Source organism: Leptinotarsa decemlineata, unplaced genomic scaffold (genome assembly GCF_025532065.1).
Source record: "Leptinotarsa decemlineata unplaced genomic scaffold, Ldec_3_MD MMD2_tig00026354_RagTag_RagTag, whole genome shotgun sequence".
Taxonomy (NCBI): Eukaryota; Metazoa; Arthropoda; class Insecta; order Coleoptera; family Chrysomelidae; genus Leptinotarsa; species Leptinotarsa decemlineata.
Window position 1 is genome coordinate 3,479,432 of NW_027412702.1, and position 21,954 is coordinate 3,501,385.

The 21,954-nt window shown below is 33.2% G+C and overlaps 1 protein-coding gene across 9 annotated transcripts in view; it reads left to right on the forward strand.

Moving 5' to 3' along the window:
* LOC111503476 (Eph receptor tyrosine kinase) overlaps positions 1 to 21,954 on the forward strand; it is a 448,678-nt gene that overhangs the window by 335,655 nt on the left and 91,069 nt on the right. For all 9 annotated transcript variants that reach the window (XM_074184068.1, XM_074184072.1, XM_074184067.1 and 6 more), the window contains one exon: positions 12,721 to 12,800. In XM_074184068.1, coding sequence (XP_074040169.1) covers positions 12,721 to 12,800 — 80 coding nt within the window. The remainder of the gene's footprint in view (positions 1 to 12,720; positions 12,801 to 21,954) is intronic.

Sequence of the window (21,954 nt, forward strand, 5' to 3'; positions counted from 1 at the left end):
ATCACTCCAACATTATGATAGATTTTCATGTATTCTCAAATTCAAGAAAGGAATTATTCACTTCAACACCCAAGAGATCTTGGTTGACATTAAACCGATATAATCCATGATAATAATTATACAATTTTCATAATGAATTTCATTTAAAACGATCTGCAATAGTTGGATTGATATACACGAAATCAATTCGAATGGCATAAAAACTAAATAGTTACCGAACGTCGGCAGTTTCTTTCTATGACATGGGCGGCGTAGTGTACCATACGAATTCTAATGATTATTTTTATGTGGGAGGTATTATATGGTATTGACTAGCGAATTTATCAGAGCCAGTGCATTTGTCTTTCATTTATCTGTCCGTTTTGACTTCTTATAAACCTATATCATCAAATGATGATGAAGCCTACAGCCTACTGTATTCATAATGTTAACCAATGATTCATTCCATGATTCGACTATTTCTATAATCTATTCATTTAGTTGTTTTGATATCAAACAATAATTTCCGTTGTCCAGTTCAAACTCACTTCGATTACAATTATTAGTAATTATAGTGTTATGAACAATTTACAACGTAGGACGAAAAAGCCAGTACCGGATTTCCTCAATGCACTTTCGTGACAGCTTGTGAATTGCTTATTAAATTTTAAGTTATAGACCTTCCATCTGATCTTTGTAACGCATCGATTGAGTTTAATGCAATTTGTTCAACATAGACAATAAGGTAGCAAGTTAAACTCTCCCAATCGGTAAATACAGGAATAAAATTGAACTGATGGTCCTACTAGAATTATTATTTCCACTTATTTCCTTCTCACCTGATTTAAAAAAAGTATACGCCTTTATTAGAATGGAATGTTGATATACAGAATGGAACTCAAAATCTAACACTCAAATCTTCACTTTCTCTTTTCAAAACTTTCGACTTTTACAACTTTGATTCGGTAAATATGTAGAGAAAACTTTGTTGAAAACATAAGTTACACATTTTTTTACGTTCAATCCTAATTTGTCAGTGTGACTAGCACAAGTTTTATCAAGAATAGTTTCATTTGCTTCATATGTATATTTAGCACAGTAGGTATCTCCTATTTTTAACTGTGACTATTTAGATTTATTATTTTGCTTCCAATGGTTTATTCAAATGAGGATCAAATATCCATAACTGAACTTTAGGTCCGCGAATATTACAGCACAGTTGCCTTAAGAGGCCAAAATCTAGATATTCACAACAAAATCCAAGATGTAGAAATCAATATGGATTCTACATTGAGTACTAGGCAAATATCTAAATACATTTTGTATTCGAATTAACTGAAGATGACTCCAATATTCATTCTAATTTGATATTTCCACTGGACAGTTTAAAAACCCGGAACACTTGTTTGGCTATCTTGGGGAAGCTATTGTATAGCGAAACGCGTGTTGCGGTTTTGTAAACTGTCCAGTGAAAATACCACAAAAAAGTTTTTTATGAATATCCTCGAATTTGTCCCAAAGTATAAAGTACCGGAAGTAGTGCCTATTTCTACATTCATTCGATAGAAAATTGTCAAAAACTTGATAACTTCATTTGTTTTGGCGTTCCAATACATTTATTTGGATTCAGAAATGTATATTTAATATAAATGATGAAAAAATTTGAGAATTGAAAATTTGTTTCCTCTCTCCGTCTTTCAGACAGCATAGTCTGTTTTCAAGATTTTGAAATGACCCTGTATAATGTATCATCATTCTGTTTGGATCACCTTCAGAAAGTAGATCAACTGGCTTCAAGGGGATTAACCGATGGAATATTCAAGAAATTATTCATACTGGATCAACAGCTGAAAAAAGGGAGATCTCCCCTGACGTACAAAACCTCCATCAATTTCTATTGGATGTCGGATCTGATATTAAGGGTATTTCGAACACACGTATCTGTTCTATGAGTGTTTTACTGTCTCAAAATAACAACTTTTTGATTTGATATGGATTTTTTTCCTTTACCGTCCAGAAAAGTTGTCGTTAAATCGGGATTTTGCTGAAATTGCATTGACCAGCAGTAGGAACCCTAATAGATGTTGACATTGATGGAAATGAAAGGCAGGGGATTGTGTGAGGAGGATTGACATACACTATGTTATTTAATTTCGTAATATTTATTGCCGAAAAGGTCTGGCGTCTATTATAATCAATTAGCATTTTGAAAGTAATTATGAAATACCAACAAAATAATATACACGGCGAATAAAAGTATGCTTCTTTAACATATTATCATGTAAATATCAATCTAGTGGTTGAAGAAATCTGAAATTAACACTTTTAGAGAAAATAATTTGTGGGGAACTGTATATATGAAATAGTACCGCATTCTGTTCTTGAAATATATTTTAGTAGTGGAAAAGAACCTTGATAACACATTTCTCACAGTTTGTAAAGCCGCAGAAGGGGTTTGGTGGGGGGTAATCACTCTAAATAACAGAATAACTCATTTCAGTGAAATGAAGCCGCATTCCAATTTCAATATTAGTTTTTATCGCAAAAAATAAATCTGATGATGCATTCCAAATAGTTTTTAAGACCTCATGTGGGGCTTGGTGGAGGCTAGTTACTAAAAATGATCGTGAAAATTGAGTAATAAAACTTCATATGTTTTCATGCTACTTGTATTTGTAACTAATGTTACTGATATAAACGTTTGAGAATGTCCGTATAGGACGAAACTGCAGTAACGTTAATTGAAATACAAGTTATATAAAAACATAGAAAGTTTTATCTCTCTATTTTCATGATATCCTACCACGTAGTAACAGCTAATCGATTTACCCGTTTCAATGAAAGAGAACCACATTTAGAGTAACTAGAGTTGTTCTAAGTAATCGATTTACTCCAATCTCGATTTTCATCAGCCCTCCTCAAGGCCCTACAAACTATATGAAATGTATCATCAGGATCCTTTTTTACGGTAAACTATATTAAAGTAAGTGGTACCATTTTAATAAAACTAAAAATAAAAATAAAAAATAATTAATAAAATCGTACTTCAAACTATTGAAATGTTATGACCTTCTTGAAAATAAAATTGATGAGTTACTGAAAATGAGGAATTTTACTGAAAATGTAAAACAATTGGGAAAGAAATTTTGGCTTTCTACTTTTCCATCTTAATACAAAAAAATGTGGGAATAAACTAACTCTATACAAATATGTGTAGATCATGCAAAGAAGTAACTTTCAGACACTAACTGGAAGAAGTTTATTGTTTATTCTAATAATGTTATCCAGATTTGGTATTGAAAAGCCCGTAAGACAAGTGTCTTACGGCAAAACAGTGTTCCATGTAAGTGAAATTTTACCTTCTCCATTTACTATATTATGTAGCAATCCCGTGAATAATATTTGATTCAATTCCATAACGAATGTTTGGAATATAAACTTAATACAGAAAAAAATTACAAAGGCGTATCATCACTTGTCCTCCAGTGCTGTTTGCGTTTGGCATTGTCTGAATAATTTGTATTGTTTCTGAAAAAATGTCATCGCCCAACAAAAAACCAGTCATCAAAAGTGTATCATTATATAACATTTTAATGAACTGTACTACTACCTAAGATCCTGAATAAAATATGAAAAGAAATTACAAAAAAGTCATGTTCTTATCGTAATCCAATAGTAATTTAGTTGGGAGAGTCTATACCTGCGCGATCGCTCGCCATCACGTTTGGCGCTTGCTATATCAAAGTATAAAAGCAATGCAATAACAATTATTAATGCAATAAAATGTGAGTTATATGAAAACATGGAATAACCGAACCGTTTTATCTGTAAGATTCGTTTTATGATTTGTTTTATATTTCAACAAAATACTAGATTTATATACACTTAAGCAGCTTCTATTATTTGCGACGGTTTTGAATTTAGTTATGAGTAGTTGTGCAGTAAATATTGCAAATTATACCTCCTGGAAGTAATAAGGAATTAATTTGGATTCCTATACGCGGCGAAGACATATAAAAAATTCCATATCTCCCATCGTTGCATTAAATTTTTTGTTCCTGTTGTTGATTAGACTATGCACCTGCAAATTTTAATCTAGTGGAGAGTATAAATTTCAATAAAATACGGCCATACCGACGATCGTAACTCACAGAATGTTACATTATCGAGTCAACACAAATTACCAGCGACCAATTTTAATTTATATATCTGTAGGTATAATAAGTATCTATTGGTCATCGGTGTTTTTGCACAGCCATCACGTAGTAATTTGTAATTATGGCTTAATTGGTATTTATAATTGACTGTGCTCTAATCAGTGTCGGTTTCCACGTTCTGAAATAATTTATATTGGCATTATTCGTTTCGCAATGAATGCTCGATAATTACTTAATATTCTGTTAGCTCATTAAGGTCATTTTTCAATAAGGCAAAAAATTACCGGCGCGGCGCCATTGATTTTGATGCGGGAGAAAGGAGAATTGCTTTGAGAATGCAATCAGTTCACGATTCGTTCAATGTTCACCGCTTGTGAATTACGCGAGTATGTGAACTTTATTGAGTAGAAATATTGGATATTCATGTCGAACAAAATTCTCTTTGATATCGGAGGCTAAACGACTGAAAAAAATTTTGAATAAAATACACCTTACTTCGATTTTAATCCAGACTTGATAATAATGAAAAGTTTTATACACAATTTATTCATGCATTTCGTTCAAGTACAATTTTTTGAGTGGTTTCGATGATTTCACATTCAACTAACATCGAAAATGTATATACACTTTCTATTTTTAATATATATATATATATATATATATATATATATATATATATATATATATATATATATATATATATATATATATATATATGAGATGCAGTATTCAATATTTTTTATTTTTTTTGAGTACCTAATTTCACAGTTACTTGTAATGTTAAAGTTGTGACATCTTTTTGATATGTCGTTGGGTTAGACTTGATAACTGCATGAAATTTGCAGGATATAGTGAATTTCATTATAATACACACACAGCAAGCAGTAAAGTTGCCAAGATATATTGTTCAAAAATCTCTGGTGTTTTGTCCAACAGAAAAATAAAGCGAATTTAAAAAAATAAATCATTGCCCGATGGCAAAACCTGGCCATGTTAGTTGGTCGCGCATTCATTATTATCCCATGCAAATTTATTCTGCTACTAAGTGTTTTGTGCGACTTATATATTCGAGAAAATGGCGCAATAATATATCCACACTACTCAAAAAGAAAATAAAATACATAAAACAGTATGCACGAAGATAGCATCTTGTGTAAAATAATTTATATGGTATATTAGCAGGTTAATGTTTTGAGATACTTATCGGGACAAGTCAGTGTTAAATTATTTAAGGTATTCTACACATTTCCTCCAATGCTACAAATAATACACAAGAATTGTGGAAGGAATCATATTAAAGATCATTTGCATTTTATAATCGTTGCACGGCGGATTCCCCTCGAAAAAAAAATTGAAGGCAGAGATCGGATCTACCGATAAAATCGTTAGTACATGTATAATTTGCCATTTTTCGGGAACAGCATATTTATAACGTTGAGTTTTACGGTTTAATTATACTCGGCTCTTCTAAATAATTTATATTAGGTAGATGGTCGATATTTTTTAAACTGAACATACCATTTTCGTCGATGGAATTGAGGCACGATAATTTGTCAAATTGGTCAGCATATAATTTTGATTCATTATGCAGATTCCTCCTTATTGGAATATCTGAAAGATTCACAAATACAGGAATTTGTCATGACAACGTTGGTTGGTAATATTATCTAACTCATTGTTGATCTGCTTGATTCATAAACAATTCTGTTGAAAACTGGTGATGCTGGTGAAATTATTTTTCCTTAGTTTGTCATTCTGAATCCTTGAAGTGACAAATAATGTTTTATATCACTGATAGTCGAAAATTCACAACAATCAATGGTGAACAGGAAGCCATCAACCGATCTCTTTCAAAACGAGTATCAAAAACTTGTAGTGGTTCAATAAACGTGTATTGGTTACATAAAGGATTATACAGGGTGTCCCTGAACTTCCTCTTTTCCTCTCGGGAATGTATAGATGGGGTCAAAATATCACCAGTACTTCATATAACTTTTTTTCCTAAAATCCTTCGTTACCAAGTAACGGGCCCTCGAAGTTACAAAATGAAAAATGTTTTTCTTTGATAACTTTTCAAGTGAATATTCAAAATCATCCAAATTTTGGTAATTGACTAAACAAATGAATTCCTTCGATGAGCTTTCATGCAGGAGTCAGTTGTTTTGCTACAAAGTCAGGAACGGACTACCCCCGATGGTCCACACCCCAAAACTTTGAAATGACAGATATTTTTCAATATTTTTCAACAAATTAAGGTTACTTGGACAATTTTATGAATAAAAGTACTCGTGTGGAAAGTCGATCGGAGCAACGAGTCTTGATAAAAATGTAGTTTCACTCGACGACATCGAACCCGCTCGTCCACCATTATTTGAAATGAATAATTATCAAAGCAGAAATAATAATGATAACGTTAATTCAACAACATTTATCCTGAGATGTCTACCATTATTCGAAAATATTAGTTTTTAAGGAAAATGGAAATGATAGGTAAAATGTTCATAACGAATTTTTATAATGCAAACACGTTTAACTAACGAAACTCAAGAGCCTCAAGAGCAAACAGAAATGAAAAATCCGCTACAGAAACTGCTCGATATGACCACCTTCTCTCTCTATACATTTTCTTAGTCTGCGAAGACACCCTCTCTGTACTTGAAATAGCATTCCAGGGTCGTTTCGTATGGCTTCACAATGTAATGTTATTCTATTGAACAATGCATCTCTTGTGTGAATAGGTGTAGCGTAAACAAGGCTTTTTAGATGCCCCCACAGAAAGAAATCCAATGGATTTAAATCCGGAGACCGCGATGGCCATGAATATGGCCCACCTCTACCAATCCATCTATTGTGGAAAATATGGTTCAGATGGTCACGCACAATCAAACTAAAATGAGGAGGAGCGCCATCATGCATAAACCACATATCTCTTCGGGTTTGCAATGGAACATGTTCCAAAAGTCCATTCAAATCGTTCTGAATGAACTCCAAATAACGTTCTCCATTCAATCGGTCCTGTAGAACGAATGGTCCTATAAGATGGTTTCCTATGATACTAGCCCAAACATTCACGTTGAATTTCCGTTGGTGTTTGGTTTGTAATATCCCATGGGGATTTTCTTCGGCCCATATATGGAGATTATGAGAGTTGATAACTCCATCTCTACTGAAACCTGCTTCATCAGTGAATAAAACTCGATTAATAAAAGTCATATCCTCTCTTTGCCTATCCATGAACCAATTGGCATATTCCAGTCGTGCTGGAAAATCTTGAGGTGTCATGGCATGTACCTTCTGGATGTGAAATGGGTGGAGCAGTTGTTCCCTAATTATTCTATGAATAGTGGACTTGGATGTATGGAACTGTTCTGATAGATTTCTGATGCTCATTGAAGGATCATCAGCGAAGGCTTCCAAAATATTTTCCTCCAATACAACGGTACGTACAGTCCTAGGAGCGCCCTCACCACCTCGTTTTGGCAAAACTGTACCTACAATAATATCGAAATAAAACAACGTGCTCAAATTAATTATCAATTATTACATACCTGTCTCCCTCAAGCTGCGATCGACACGCTCGAATGTTTCTCTTGACGGTACCGTTCGATTGGGAAAATGCTCGAAATACAGACGACGAGCTTCTGCAGCATTACAAAATGCTCGCCCATAAAATACATGCATATCTGCATATTCATTGAATGTAAACTGTTCGGCCATATCAAAAAAATTCAAAATATCATATAGAATATTGACAATACAATGATAGTCACATGACAACGCACCACTCAACAAAACAAAATCGCATTCCAGTTTCTCATTTTTTATCAAAACTTTCTAAAAGGTTTTTTTGTCAACATCTGTGAAAGAAATGGAACATAATTATTCCCTGGATATTTTTCACCTGATCATGTGCAGCCGTTTTTGTAGTTCATTCGTTTGCTTTTTATTAGTATAGTAAATATTTTTTCCGATGTGCGTTTTTTCAGCTAAATTTAGATTCGTGTTAAAGAATTTCTCCCATAAAATTATAATTATCAGTGAAACTCCTCAACAGTTTAGCTGTGAAGAAGAATTTGAAACATTCGAATGTTGAGTTTCATGAGATTCAGATAACTGATCAACACGAAACGTGATTATTCCACACGTATTATGAACATACAAAATATGGAATGAATTCTATATTCCATAGTAGAGTAGCATGTTATTTTAAAAAAACCACGAATCTACAGAACTTGATATTTCTTTTGAAAAAATATCTGCTATCACAATTGTGACTTAAACTTCCATATAGGTACTGTACTTTTTGTTTACGACTTCATTTTAGCATACTTTGTATTATTCCTGTTATAAATGTTGTTGAATTAACGTTATCATTATTATTTCTGCTTTGATAATTATTCATTTCAAATAATGGTGGACGAGCGGGTTTGATGTCGTCGAGTAGAACTACATTTTTATCAAGAATCGTTGCTCCGATCGACTTTCCACACGAGTACTTTTATTCAAAAAATTGTCCAAGTAACCTTATTTTGTTGAAAAATATTGAAAAATATCTGTCATTTCAAAGTTTTGGGGTGTGGACCATCGGGGGTAGTCCATTCCTGACTTTGTAGCAAAACAACTGAATCCTGCATGAAAGCTTATCGAAGGAATTCATTTGTTTAGTCAATTACCAAAATTTGGATGATTTTGAATATTCACTTGAAAAGTTATCAAAGAAAAACATTTTTCATTTTGTAACTTCGAGGGCCCGTTACTTGGTAACGAAGGATTTTAGGAAAAAAAGTTATATGAAGTACTGGTGATATTTTGACCCCATCTATACATTCCCGAGAGGAAAAGAGGAAGTCCAGGGACACCCTGTATATTAGAAGAAAGCCGTCTCTTCATAAACTTTGGTGTCACTCTTGAAGCAGTATTTGGGGAACGAACAATTTCTTTGAATACGGTATTTTAAGTGACTGGCTTTCGTACTCCTGGTAGATCTGGAGTGGATAGTTCAGCCATTTTGATAGGTATGGAGGTCTAACGTTGTTATGAAATACTTTTTTGATGACCGCTCGGTGTACTTCATTCGAGTCTAAAACCTCTCTCTTCCTGGAGAATTTCTTTCTGACGCTGAGAAGTTGTTTCAACCTTTCAAAATGTTCTTTTAGTCAAGTCGAATCCCTGGATTGTTTGGGCACTGAAACAAAATTGTTATGACCCTCTTCATTTCTTGGTCAGTCCTTGAAAAATTGATCACCTTATTCTATACGGACGTTACTTGTAGAGTCGCTTTCAACGAGGCTTCATTGTATTGATGTTTGCTTTTTCCCTAGGCGAAAGAACCGCCTAGGGAAGTTTTTTTCACAAGGACGTTACGTCAATCGAACATTTCTTGTGAAAGTATCGGAAACAACGAAGTTGTCAACCTTTCACCGATTTTCGAGGCTATCAAGGTAGCTTGTGATGTTTGGCTCTCCAATCAAGACGATAGTTCTTTGCTGGTTACAATTTAACACTATATATAAGAGGGAACTTCCTATATGTGATCAATGTTTCAAAGATATATTTTTAACTTTGAAGAGCACCAGTAGTTACAGAATAGTGTCATATTACAAATTTTTGAGAAGCCGCCGTTGAGATATAACAAATTGATGTGCACACCTAGCGTGGGTGTTCCAAGCGACGTAGACTTCCCAATGGATAGACCAGACAATTGTATTGTCTTTAGTCTAGTGTTGATTCTAGTTCTATTGTCTCGATCATAACTCAAAAAAAATCACGAATAATAATCTTTATTTCGAACCGCATATAATATTTTCCCCTCGCCGAAGAAAGAATCATTATAAAATACAAAGGCTACCGGTGCTACCACATTTTGTTATTTTTTTACATCGAATCGCATAGACGTACATATTTTCGAAAATCACGCCATTCTCAAATGGAATTACCAAGTGGATCAGAAAATATTGACATGTAAGGGTGAGAATAATGTAGACGCTGGTGAACGCAATCGCTGAAATATTCTTCTTTTGTCAGGGGTGGAAAGAAAGAGTGCAAAATATTGTACAATGGTGTTCTGCATGAATGCGCAAGCAGGGGTCGTATAGACGTTTATATACGAAAAATAGCGTCTCGCGTGGTTTTGTTGATTTTTATATTAGCCTCTCAATGGAAATATTACAGATTGATGACGAGGAAGGAAGTGCATAAACACGCTATTTAAGAACGAAGGGAGAGAACAGGATAACAACAGTGAAAGAGTGCATTGATTGGTATTTATTGTTATTCGAGTTCTTGTACAATTGAAATCATGTCAGGGAGTGGGGATACTATTTGCCGGTATCAGATTTACTAAAACTATCGTCAGCTAATACAAGCGGTAAACGTATATGTGATTATAAAGTGAAATCAATTAAAAAAAACTTCAATTTCTCATACATAATTTCAATGATACATTTCTGCATTACACTGAAATTCCTCAAACGATATCACTAACTTTTCTCACCCTGTAACATATGACAGAAGTGACGGAACGCAGTTATATACATTTTTGTATAATGACTTAAACCATGGTAGGAATATTTCGATTTTTTATTATTTTTGATTTATAGATCCTACAGAACAAGCCTGTCCAATATTATTCCTAAATGTTTCATCTTTCGTTTCTGTTATTTCGGTAGAGTCGTTAATTTTGATGATTCTCGAGTTTAGGAGATTGTTTCTATATAAGGCAGTTAGCAGGTAATAAGTGAATTTTTCGTTAAGTTTACTATATCGAAAGCATTTCTAAACTACCGTCCAGTATGTAAACATACTGTTATATTTTGAAAAGCAAAGAACCCAGAACGGGCCCTTGCGGTTCAGTATAAGGTTTCAGTTTATTTCGTTGGTAATTACTTCCATACTCCTTGTTTATTTGGAAAGCTCACTTCTTATGCTGCATGCCTCAAGTATTTTCAACAACTGAACAAGTTTCCTGAAAACAAGGCACAAGACAGGCCTCATGAATGTGTTCTAATGGGTAAGGCAGATAACTGTCCCAAATACTTCATCCAATATCTCATTGACGTTTTTTTTCTTCTACACTATCCTTATTAACGGTAACACAAGTCACACCTGATGAGTAATTGTTACCTCAGGGTCCGATTCAATACATGGTCAATAATACCCATTACTCATTTATTTTCAATCGAACAAACTCAGTGAAAACTAGGACTTTTGGAATGATGACAGAAATTGTGGTGATTCAATTGAATGTGTGATAAATATTGAAGAGTAAAGACTTTCTTTTTGTAGTATTCCGTGTTTCATCCGAAAAAGTTGAGTCATTGATCACTTGTGGAATTATGGAATTGTTAACCGCTTGAATGATAAGTTTGGATCTCATGTATCTGACCGTAATGTATGAGTGTAAGTACTGTGTGAATGTAGTATGTATCATAGCTGTGACACAAATATAGATCATTTCAATTCTTCTGGGATTCCGCAAGTTTCACTTCGAAATTCTGGAGAAATCGCAAGTTTGTTCAACAAATATTTCGTGTTTGTCGATGAAAAATTAAAAAATATTCGTAAAGAAAAAAAGATGATTCCAAAAAATTATACAATTCAATATGCTTGAATTGAGCAACTCTAATAAATACTAATCTGCAAGATTAGTATTTTGTTGATAATACAAATTTTTTTATAACTCAATAGGATTTGGATTTACCCATTTAAAACCATCATTGTTGCTTGAATTGAAATTTCGGGTGGTCAAACAAAAACGAAAAACAACCTTTCTGAGGAACTCCAATATTTCAGAAGAAACTCAAGATCTCGTTAATTTTTTATTTATATATTTGTATTCATCTAGTATTCCAAAAGAAGGTGGCAATCACTTCAATATATATATATATATTTTGCTGCTTAGTTGATTAAATAATCAAACTGATGAAAACTTGTAGGTATCCATGCAATAATGAAGATGTTGTTCGAAGGGTACTTGGATATTCCGACGACAATTTTTTCGTGTAAATAATTCGGAGGTGCTGGTTGTATTGTAGAGATTGTACTTTTTGAATATTGACTCGAAAAGAAATCAAGGAGCGACAAATTCTATGACATATTCATATTTAATTTACAAAATTATTAGGCGGAATTTTACGATACAGAGTCTACTGTAAAGACAATTTCATAGGGTTTGAAGAGATCTTAACTCGACACCTATGTCATTTAAAATTTCAGGGCTAATTTTACCCCTTTAACCTGGGGGTGAAAGTGTCGAAGTCAAAATTTCTAAAAATATTATTCCTTTTCAATAAAAAATATCAGTTTCTAATGTTTTCCTAAAATATTGACTTAGTTCCCTATAAAGGCTCTGTTTCGGTTTCATTTGGCCACTTTGTATCTTGGAAAATAATTCTGAATGTGTAAATTACTTCCATGTCAACTCAGGTGATAATCTATTCATGCGTAGGTAAATGTGATTATCATTTTATAAAATACTCGCTTCCTGGTTTTCATTTATTAGAGTATGGAAAAATATTTACCCTAAAAGTGTCTTGAGTGCAGTTTATTCAAGAATGTTTCTCAATTATCTTTTTTCTTGTTACAGTGGTTGTTCTGGATACTACGGGGGAAGCCAGTCTGGACTGGACGCGGTATCCCTATGGACCTCAGGCCAACACTCCAGGGGTGAGTAAATCAAATCACATATATGCATCACCTAAGGGTTCTATTTATAATACGGTTTCTAATTATTCATGTAGCCGTATCGTAGTTTGTGTTTTTCTTGGAATTCCCCTCTGAAAAAATATTATTCATGTTGCACGAAATATAAATCGAATGTTCATGTAAAGGGTTCGTTCGAGACTACACTTACCCATGCTGTTGTTACAGTAGGCTGGGTCGATTTCTCTTAGCTTATCTTAAATTTCACCACATATAGTTTGTGTCTTTTGAAATTTGGAAGTTTTGAAAACAGTTCGATGTTAAATATGCGAATGAATTCAAAATAATATTTCTTACATAACACTATAACGAATACCTAGAGGGGTTGTTGGTAAGAGCGATATTGTCTGTGAATCGTTACTAAAATTGCTAAAATTGAACTGAATGGCAGCTAAAGCAATTCTTGAAATAATCGAAAAACAAACTTGTTTCCATTTACGAATTTTTTCTGTCTGTTGATAAAATCTGTTCCGTTAACCAGCTCCCCCCCCTCAGAAACGACAACTCGCACAGTCGAAACTTGTGCGAGCTGACCCACCAGTTTGTACAGCGGTCGATTGAATGAGTAGAGCAAACAGAGCAAACCACCCACGTCAACCCACCAGGCTACCGTCCCACTGATCTTCTGATTAAACATAAATTGTTTGACTCTTCTGATCCAATATCTAATATCCTCAAAAGCCATGACGGGCTGTCTTGTCCCTTTATAGCTTTCTCTGCAGTTGATTTCTTCGGTAAATAGCCAAATTTTTTTTGGGTGTCCTATAGACAATGCACAGTTTATATCTCGTTATTATTCTGAGCCGATTCCTGTTCTGTTGTTGAAGTATTTCTCAGACTCTTTCCTTCCTGAAGATTTGCTGGGGTATGTCCCTAGGTAAATTTTTCCAATAGATCAGTTCTGGGTCCATTCATAATCTGTGATAGAATCGGGTAATATTCGATGAAAGTTGATGATAGCGTATTTACGTACAAAACCTCAGTTTCAATACACAATAGTTTCTTCACGCTAAGCGTTATTGAGATAGGTCACCATACATGAACGTTTGTCTTGTACTCTCATTAATTTCGTTTGTTGTAATTCCTGAGTGTCGCGGTACTCTTTTATTTCTTCACAGCATTTCCAGGCCATTCTTGTCACTATTGGTTTCATCAATTCTGTGAGTCTGACCTGCTGCGCTGTCTGTCTGTCATATTATTAATCCGCTCATCTGGTTGAGGCCTCAAATATATGTTCATTGCAGAATTGCATACATTTTGTTCCTAAACACGGATGCGTTTTGACTGATTAGGCACTGTAATGTAATTTTCTATTCGTTTTCTCTATATTCCAGAAATGTATCTTGAACATGTATTTGAGATGATTGTTCATCATCATCATCATCAAATTTTAGCCGTAAAGTTCGTGCTTAAGGTATATCACGTAGGCCTTGAACAGGTGTCATGTTCCTCCCCGGCATATTTTAACTTTTCCATCGTAAATTTTCCAATTTATTGAAAAAAATTATTAAAATTGTTAGAACGATTAGAAACAAAATATTTGAATGTTGGTATGAAGATCTTGCGATGTGTTCTATAATGTAATAATAATGTCATGCTCCACAAACCGTATGCTATACTTTCAACAACAAACATTTTTTTATTTCAAAAATATTTCTGTCTGTTTTTAACCACTTTTATTTCTAACTAACGTTACTGCAGTTTCGGAATGATTCTGCAACCGTGTTAGGAATCACACGTTAAAAGGTAATGCCTCGTTAGTCCTTAGCTCGCACAAGTTCTCAACTTTTGAGAGTTGTCGTTCGTATGGGGGCGACAGCTGATTAACGGAAAAACAGATTTTAAACAGATGAATAGTTTTTCCGAACTGTCAAATTTTCTCTTTTAACACTTTTAACAATTATCTCTAAAATATTCCATAATGAATAAATTCAGAAATAAAATAATGCAAAGAATATTAGGTATCAGGATATTAGTATCTCTTCGTAATTACATTGCTTTTCTAGCAAAAGCACCTTCCCAGAATCTTGTAGACTATTCCAGATCAGAAAACTACCTTAACCTATACTATAGGCTCTATTCAAAAACATTCACATCGGACTACTTTTTCATCAGTAGTACTGATGAAGTTCTTTTTCATTCCACCGAATCTGTAAATGTATGATTTTATTCAGAAAATGAGGATCAAACAAATATTTCAAAAATGTAACAAAATTTTCTCTGACTTTCATTATTTTACCGTTTATAAAACAGATGATTTGGAAGTTTCTAGTGAAACTCAATCGTGAGTTGAAAACAATGAGACCATCGGATGCGTCATAACACCCGATTATTCATAGTCACGGCTTCGAAATGACATCATCCTTCACATAGGAATATCCCTGTTAAATTCACCTTAAACTTTTTCTCCAAACCGAACTATAAATTTATGTAATTTTTCTTCTGGACGTACGTGATATCCATGTAAATGTCTCCCTGCAAATGGTTCATCTACGCACAGAGAATACCAAAGGGTCCGTTGTTAGGTTCACATGAAAAGATGCCGGAATTGGGGATTCCGAACTTTTACCAAGAATTCTGAATTAAATATTATGCTGATTTTATCTCTTTGAATAACTTGATGTAATATGAGGGCGTGACGTCTTCATACTTACGAAGAATATCTTATAAGAAACGGATTATAGGAATACATTATTTCGAATATAATAGATACTTTTATAGATACGCATCTAAACAATTCAGACTTCATCCTCAGAATTACTGTTGTGTGTTTCGGAATGTAATTTTTGTGGTCGATGAATATGATTGCCACATATATCAAAAGTCAAAATACAAACACTATTTCAAAACCTGACCTGATTACTAGCGTTTTAATTTTTTTGCTAATCTTGTAATACACTACTAATTCTTCGTTTACGAATGACTAAATTCAAAATTTCGAGACCTGCGTTGAAGTTGGGCTCAAAGTTCAAATAACTTGAATTTGAAATATTTAGTCATATCTTTTGAGTGTAGAATGTTTTCCTCCTCCTGCTTCTTTCCATTTCCTACTCGGAAGAACGGTACTTGTTTTGCTGTGGTAACAAAATTCTTCTCTTAAATCGAGTTAGATCATATTTTTGATTATGATCCCAGAGACTCAAAATCTGCTTTTGGAAAGAAGATGTTTTCAATTATTAAAAACAATGTTAACTCAAGATTTTCTGTAACAATTATTTTTGAGACTGTTTTAACAGTTCTGGCCTTGGTAGAATTTTAGTGAGGCTGTCAAAATGATGCTGCCCTTCGATTTGCTGAATGCACTTCATGAATGTTTTGTAAAAGCCCAGAAAAGTAAAGATCAAATGACGTCATACATTGGTGGTCGTTGTCACGACCATTTAATTACAATTACAATTAGTTTGAACTGAAAAAGGTATATTTTTTTTAGGAGATTGGTTTTTGGGAAAAAAACTTTTTGGCTTTCTACCTATCCATCTTTATACAAAAAATGTTGGAAACTTCTGAAAATAAGTTCAAACTAAATTTCTTACAAAAATGTTTTAGATCATTCAAAAAAGTAACTTGCAGACATAAACTGGAAAAAAGCCCTGCTTTACGTAGTTTCCTAGCGATTTCTATTTATTTTTCTTAAAAGCTTTCACGAAAGGATGAATACATATTGAACTCTTCTACTGCATAATCTTTCACGTGCTGACATTTTCAAATTCTCTAGGATAATCACCATGGTGATATTCAAAAAAGTTGATAGAAATTCTTGAAATTACACTTCACTAAAGCACTTGATTTTCAAACTATGATCTGGATCCAGTTCTTCATGTATCTAATAATAATCAACCAGAGGTCAAAGTATAGGATGTTGAATCAATTTGTATATATAGATATAGTAGATATTCAGAGAGTAGGTATAACTTGATATTTTTTTGAACCTTAAATTTAATTCAAAACAAAACGGTCCCAACATGAAAATATTCTATATTTCGTCAACACTTGATTTGTTAAACCAACATTTCGAATACTTTCGAAATGTTGAACCAACAAATAATGAATTACATTGTGTCAATATTGACAATCTTTTAAAAAGCATTTAATGCCTTCCCATGTCCTCTGCTGACTAACATTATCTTAATTTTCTTTTAACTCCAAATTATTTGCGGAACTATCTCCATTTTTTAATGGAAGTAATCTAGTTGTTTATCCATTGTTTATTCATGGACTTTGCATTAATTTTTTTTTATTTTCATACAGTTTTTAAAACATCCTTCCCTGTTATCATGTCTTTTTCACCTACAAAAATGTTTTGGACAGAAAAGCATAAGCTCCATAACAGTTTTTCCTTTCCTTGCGTAGATATTTCCCAATCCAACTTCTCTAACAAGGAAAATACACATTACATATATCAAATTGATAGCACAAAATAGCGGAAGTTCGGAAGTAATCTAATGAGATACTGTTTTATGAAGCTATTTCTTATGAAACATTGCACGATAAACACCTACACCCCTGAACTTCGTGTATTCTCGCGCCTTTGTCTACTATCAAATACGAATTTAATAGAAAATCAAGTAAGGGTACGGAACTGAATCCTGCGAAAAAATAATAAAACTCAAAGTTATGAAATTACTCAGACGCTAGGGTGTGGATGTCACGAATGCATGTTTTTATATCGTTTTTTCTTTCTTGGGCAATAAATAGGATCGTATTTTTTTCGATAATAGACCATCACTGTCGAATTTGGATGAAATTTGGTGTTTTTTTCATTCCACATATTCGGAGTGAAAATGTAAATTAGTTTGAAGCACAATAAAATGAAGGAAATACGAAAATAGTTCGGAAGAAATTTCGGTTTCTAGAGATCAGTTAGTTCACGAAAAATCAAGGATTCAAATAATGATATAAATATTGGTCACTAAACTTTATTCAGAATATTATTGCGCTGTTCCAGCCTTCTTTGTCCATTGCCTAAACAAGTTTTTCGCAACGGCATCTCATTTGATCCGATTACAGTCAACTAAATTCCTTCATAAATGTTTTTTTTTGTTTTAAATTTTTTTTTTAACTTTACGACTAGAAGCAAGATCCTTCCTTCAAAACGTTCGAACTCAAATTAACTTAGTTAAAGGAAGCATGGGAAGTTTCTCACCAGTTGTTTATATTATTTAATTGAAAGTTTTGAAATTGTGACATAGTAGCTTGAAACCTATGTATTTCTTTTGGCTGGAAAACAAGATCTTACTTTTTTGTTGTTCTGTTGGAACTGAACTGGTCTTTAGAATAGAATAGAAGAGTTTATTAACTACGTTACATTTTCATGTTTATAGCAAGTCAGGTGTATATGCATTCTTAAATCTAATATGGTTGGTTGGTTTGTTGGTAAGTGATAAACTTCTACATCGCTCAACCGATCGTGATGAAACTTGACATGTATAAGTAATTTTTCATAGAGAAAGTTTTTAGGCTATTAATTTCTCTATAACTTGCCACTAGATGGCGCTGTAGAACAATATTTTGAAAGCACTGTTCTATAACGCTGCGCACAAAGAAGTAACTTCTAAAAATTGTAAAAATACTAAGCAACGCAGGGGTTGCCTACGTACGTATATAAACAAATGAATATTCACCTATGATAATAGGGGTATTTACAAATTACCACAGTACAATTCATACCGGTGAGTATGTTTCGTCTCGAGTAGACATAGCTGACGTGAACTGTCCTAAAATGATCGTAGTATTCCAAGATTGAGTAATAACATAGGTTGAGTAGCATTTCCTTGATGGCTCTTTTGAATTTGGTGATACTAAGCTCTTAAAAGTTATTTGACAGAGAGTTGAAAAGATAGTAATCAACCGAATTCATTTTTGATCTGGTCAAACGATAACGGCATGTGCTTACCTTGTCCGCATTTCAGTGTTGGTGTATGTCAGACTGTTTCTCTAGCAACTGAGCATTTTTTCTGATTTCCAGTAGCGTCTAATAAATATATAATGTTGGCAACGGCATGATACGTAATTTTTTAATTAATGGTCTACAGTGCTCCCGGAAACCTACACTTGCCAGTATTCTTACAGTTTTTTTCTGTAGTTTGAAAATTCTCATCGAACCAGGAGAGTTCCCCCAAAGAACAACACTGTAGCTGATGTGTGAGGGGAATAATGCAAAATTGTTCATTTTTATAATCTCACCGCTTGTGATGTTTTGCAGTTGACGAAGGGTCCGAAGGGTATATATTGCACTACATAGTTTATTTGCGAGAAGATATGTATGTTGATGCTTGATTTTCAACTTCTTCCATTACTTGGAATGATGATTGATCGCTATATATTAAAGTTGTGTTATCTGCATAGAGAATAAACTTATAGGGAGACATGAAATTACATTTGTCATTAACATAAATAACAAAGAGCCGGGGCCCAAGTATTGAATCCTGTGGAACACAGGTTCTCAACAGGTTCAAAATTTGATGTAACATCATTACACGATACCTATTTGAAAGATATTATTTTAATCAGCTACTCATAAGTTGTTTATTTGACACGGTATTTCATTGATTTACAAATTCGGATCCACATCAAAACCTTAACAATTTTCAGGTGAATATATATATATATATATATATATATATATATATATATATATATATATATATATATATATATATATATATATATATATATATATGTATATGTCAGAAGTTGATTTCCTCCTCTTTTAAATGAAATATCTAATTTTTCTAAAATTCTCAAAGTTCATAAGTATATTGTTTTTCTAATATTTTTGTAATTTTTACCAAAAATTAGACTAGAAATATTATTTTTTTAAAAATGTAATTTGTACTCCAGTAAAACTTCACCCTTATTTATATTTTCTGTAATCCTAATACCTATTCATGCAATATCTGAAATTATGACAATAATCTTGAAAAATTTGGCCCCAGCATTGTTCCTCAATGCATACCTCTGGATTTGGTGTTCATCTAAGAACGTCACAGTCCAGTAATTTAAGGTTTTATCTGCGTAAAAATTCCTACTGAGCTGAATTTTGGTATACACCTTCATTATGGCGTTTTAATGGAGATGTGAAAAATCGACATTGATATCGTGCTGGCTAAAAAAGTTATAAGGGTCAACAGGTCATGAAAATCAGTTTTTCGGTAATATCTCGCGACCTATGGCTCGGAGGTCAATAAAGGTCATTATAAAAAATTTTCCGCATACGATTATCTACAAAAAATGTCTTCAGCATTTTTCTGTAAAGTCAACCGTTTTCGGACTAGAGCGCTGAGAAAGCGACTGTATTATGATAATGCACTCGTTTCCGCACCACCTTTGAGATAGAATGCAAGGCGTTTCCCGATAGGCATGATCCATGAACTGTAATAAAATGGTTTTTTTTATTTTATGCTCAATAATTTTTTATTTGTAGATTGAAAAATAGGGGAACAAATTTGTAAATAATTTTCTTTTATATTCATTCGTCGTCGATATCTTCAATTTCAACTTCATCAAAAGTTGCTGACGAAACATCCAGTGGACATATTGCTGTATTTAAATCAACATCTTCATCATTTTCTTCACTAGTGGACTCTGCGTTTAAGCATGACTGACCACGTTAATATCCACAATAGAACATCTCAATCCATTTTTTTTATATTTACATTTGCCGCCACAACCTTTTGTACAATTACAAAAGATTGTGTTTAATAGATCATCGGGTGCTGGTGGCAATAAAGTTGTTATTGGTTGTGATATATTATTTTTCAACTCCCAACCCCACTGTTCTGGATCAATTTCTTTTCCTAGCCGATTTGATAATAAACTCGGTAAATGTTAAGCTGTTAAGCTGCTGAAAAAGTGGGTGATAATAATTGAAATTTCACAGCTGTGCTGTGTTATTTTAGCAAAGCTGCAGTATCTGAAATTGTCAATTGAATTTTATGATTTTGGAGCACCGTACATTGCTAAGTAGAAAATGTATTCCAGCATTGACAAGGGCATCTCGAGCGCAATTTTCTTGTCGGAATATTTCTGCAGAATTGTGTAAATCGGGTCTTTTTCCAAACATCTTCATGACTATAATTTTTCCTTTCCCAAAGAGTGTTGAAGTTGTGTCACATCCGGTCATAGCATGTAGAAACAGAATATTTTTCTTGCAGTGTGGATACTTGTTGAGGCTCTCTGGCGAGTATATTTTTGTTTCAACATTGTTTTTACCTGGTTTCTTAAAAAAATGGATGTAGGTTGATCAAGTATTTGTGTGCGTGCTATGAGAAGTACCAATAGTACCAATATGTCTTCGCCAACGATAATTGTAGTATTATTTATTGAATTTTCAATTACTGTTTCAACTATTAAGACGTCAGCATCATCACTTGATTGTCTTGTAGAAATACCAATTTTTTCGAAATTCTCAATGAGCATTTCAAATAATTTTCTTTTGTTAAATCGGTTAGATAAAAATTTTTTGACTGATAGGAACTTCCATCGATTCATTGAAGTGCACTTCACAAGATGTAGACACGGCTGCGGTTCATCTTAGTTAGTCCATCGCTTTGATATTTTTACTGGTATCGGAGTAACCATCAAAAATAACAACAGTATTTTGACCAAAATTGTTTGATAAATGATTAATATATTTGTTAATGATAATATTGAATGTATCATTTTTTTGCCATACAACACGATGCATAAGAAATCCACCATCAATTATGTATGTTGCAATATCACACACTAATTGATAATCAATTGGCTCCAAGTAATATGGACTTAATTCATATTGTAAATATTCACAAAGATTTTTCTCAAATTTTTTGTTTAAACTAATTCGTTGAAATAGCAATAACGGATCGATGGATACCTGAGAGTTATGAGCCATGATAGAAGTTTTGAATCCGAGTAGAAGTTAAAAGTTTTAAAAAAACTTACATACTTTGATAAAAAGCAATAGAGTTTGACATATATGTATACGGTATACAATACCCTAATATGTGAGTGCATTCTACTCGCTTTTTCAGTCCGAAAACGGTTGACTTTACAGAAAAATGCAAGATACATTTTTTGTAGATAATCGTATAAGGAATAATAATTGACCAATGAGCCATAGGTCGCGAGATTTTCGCGA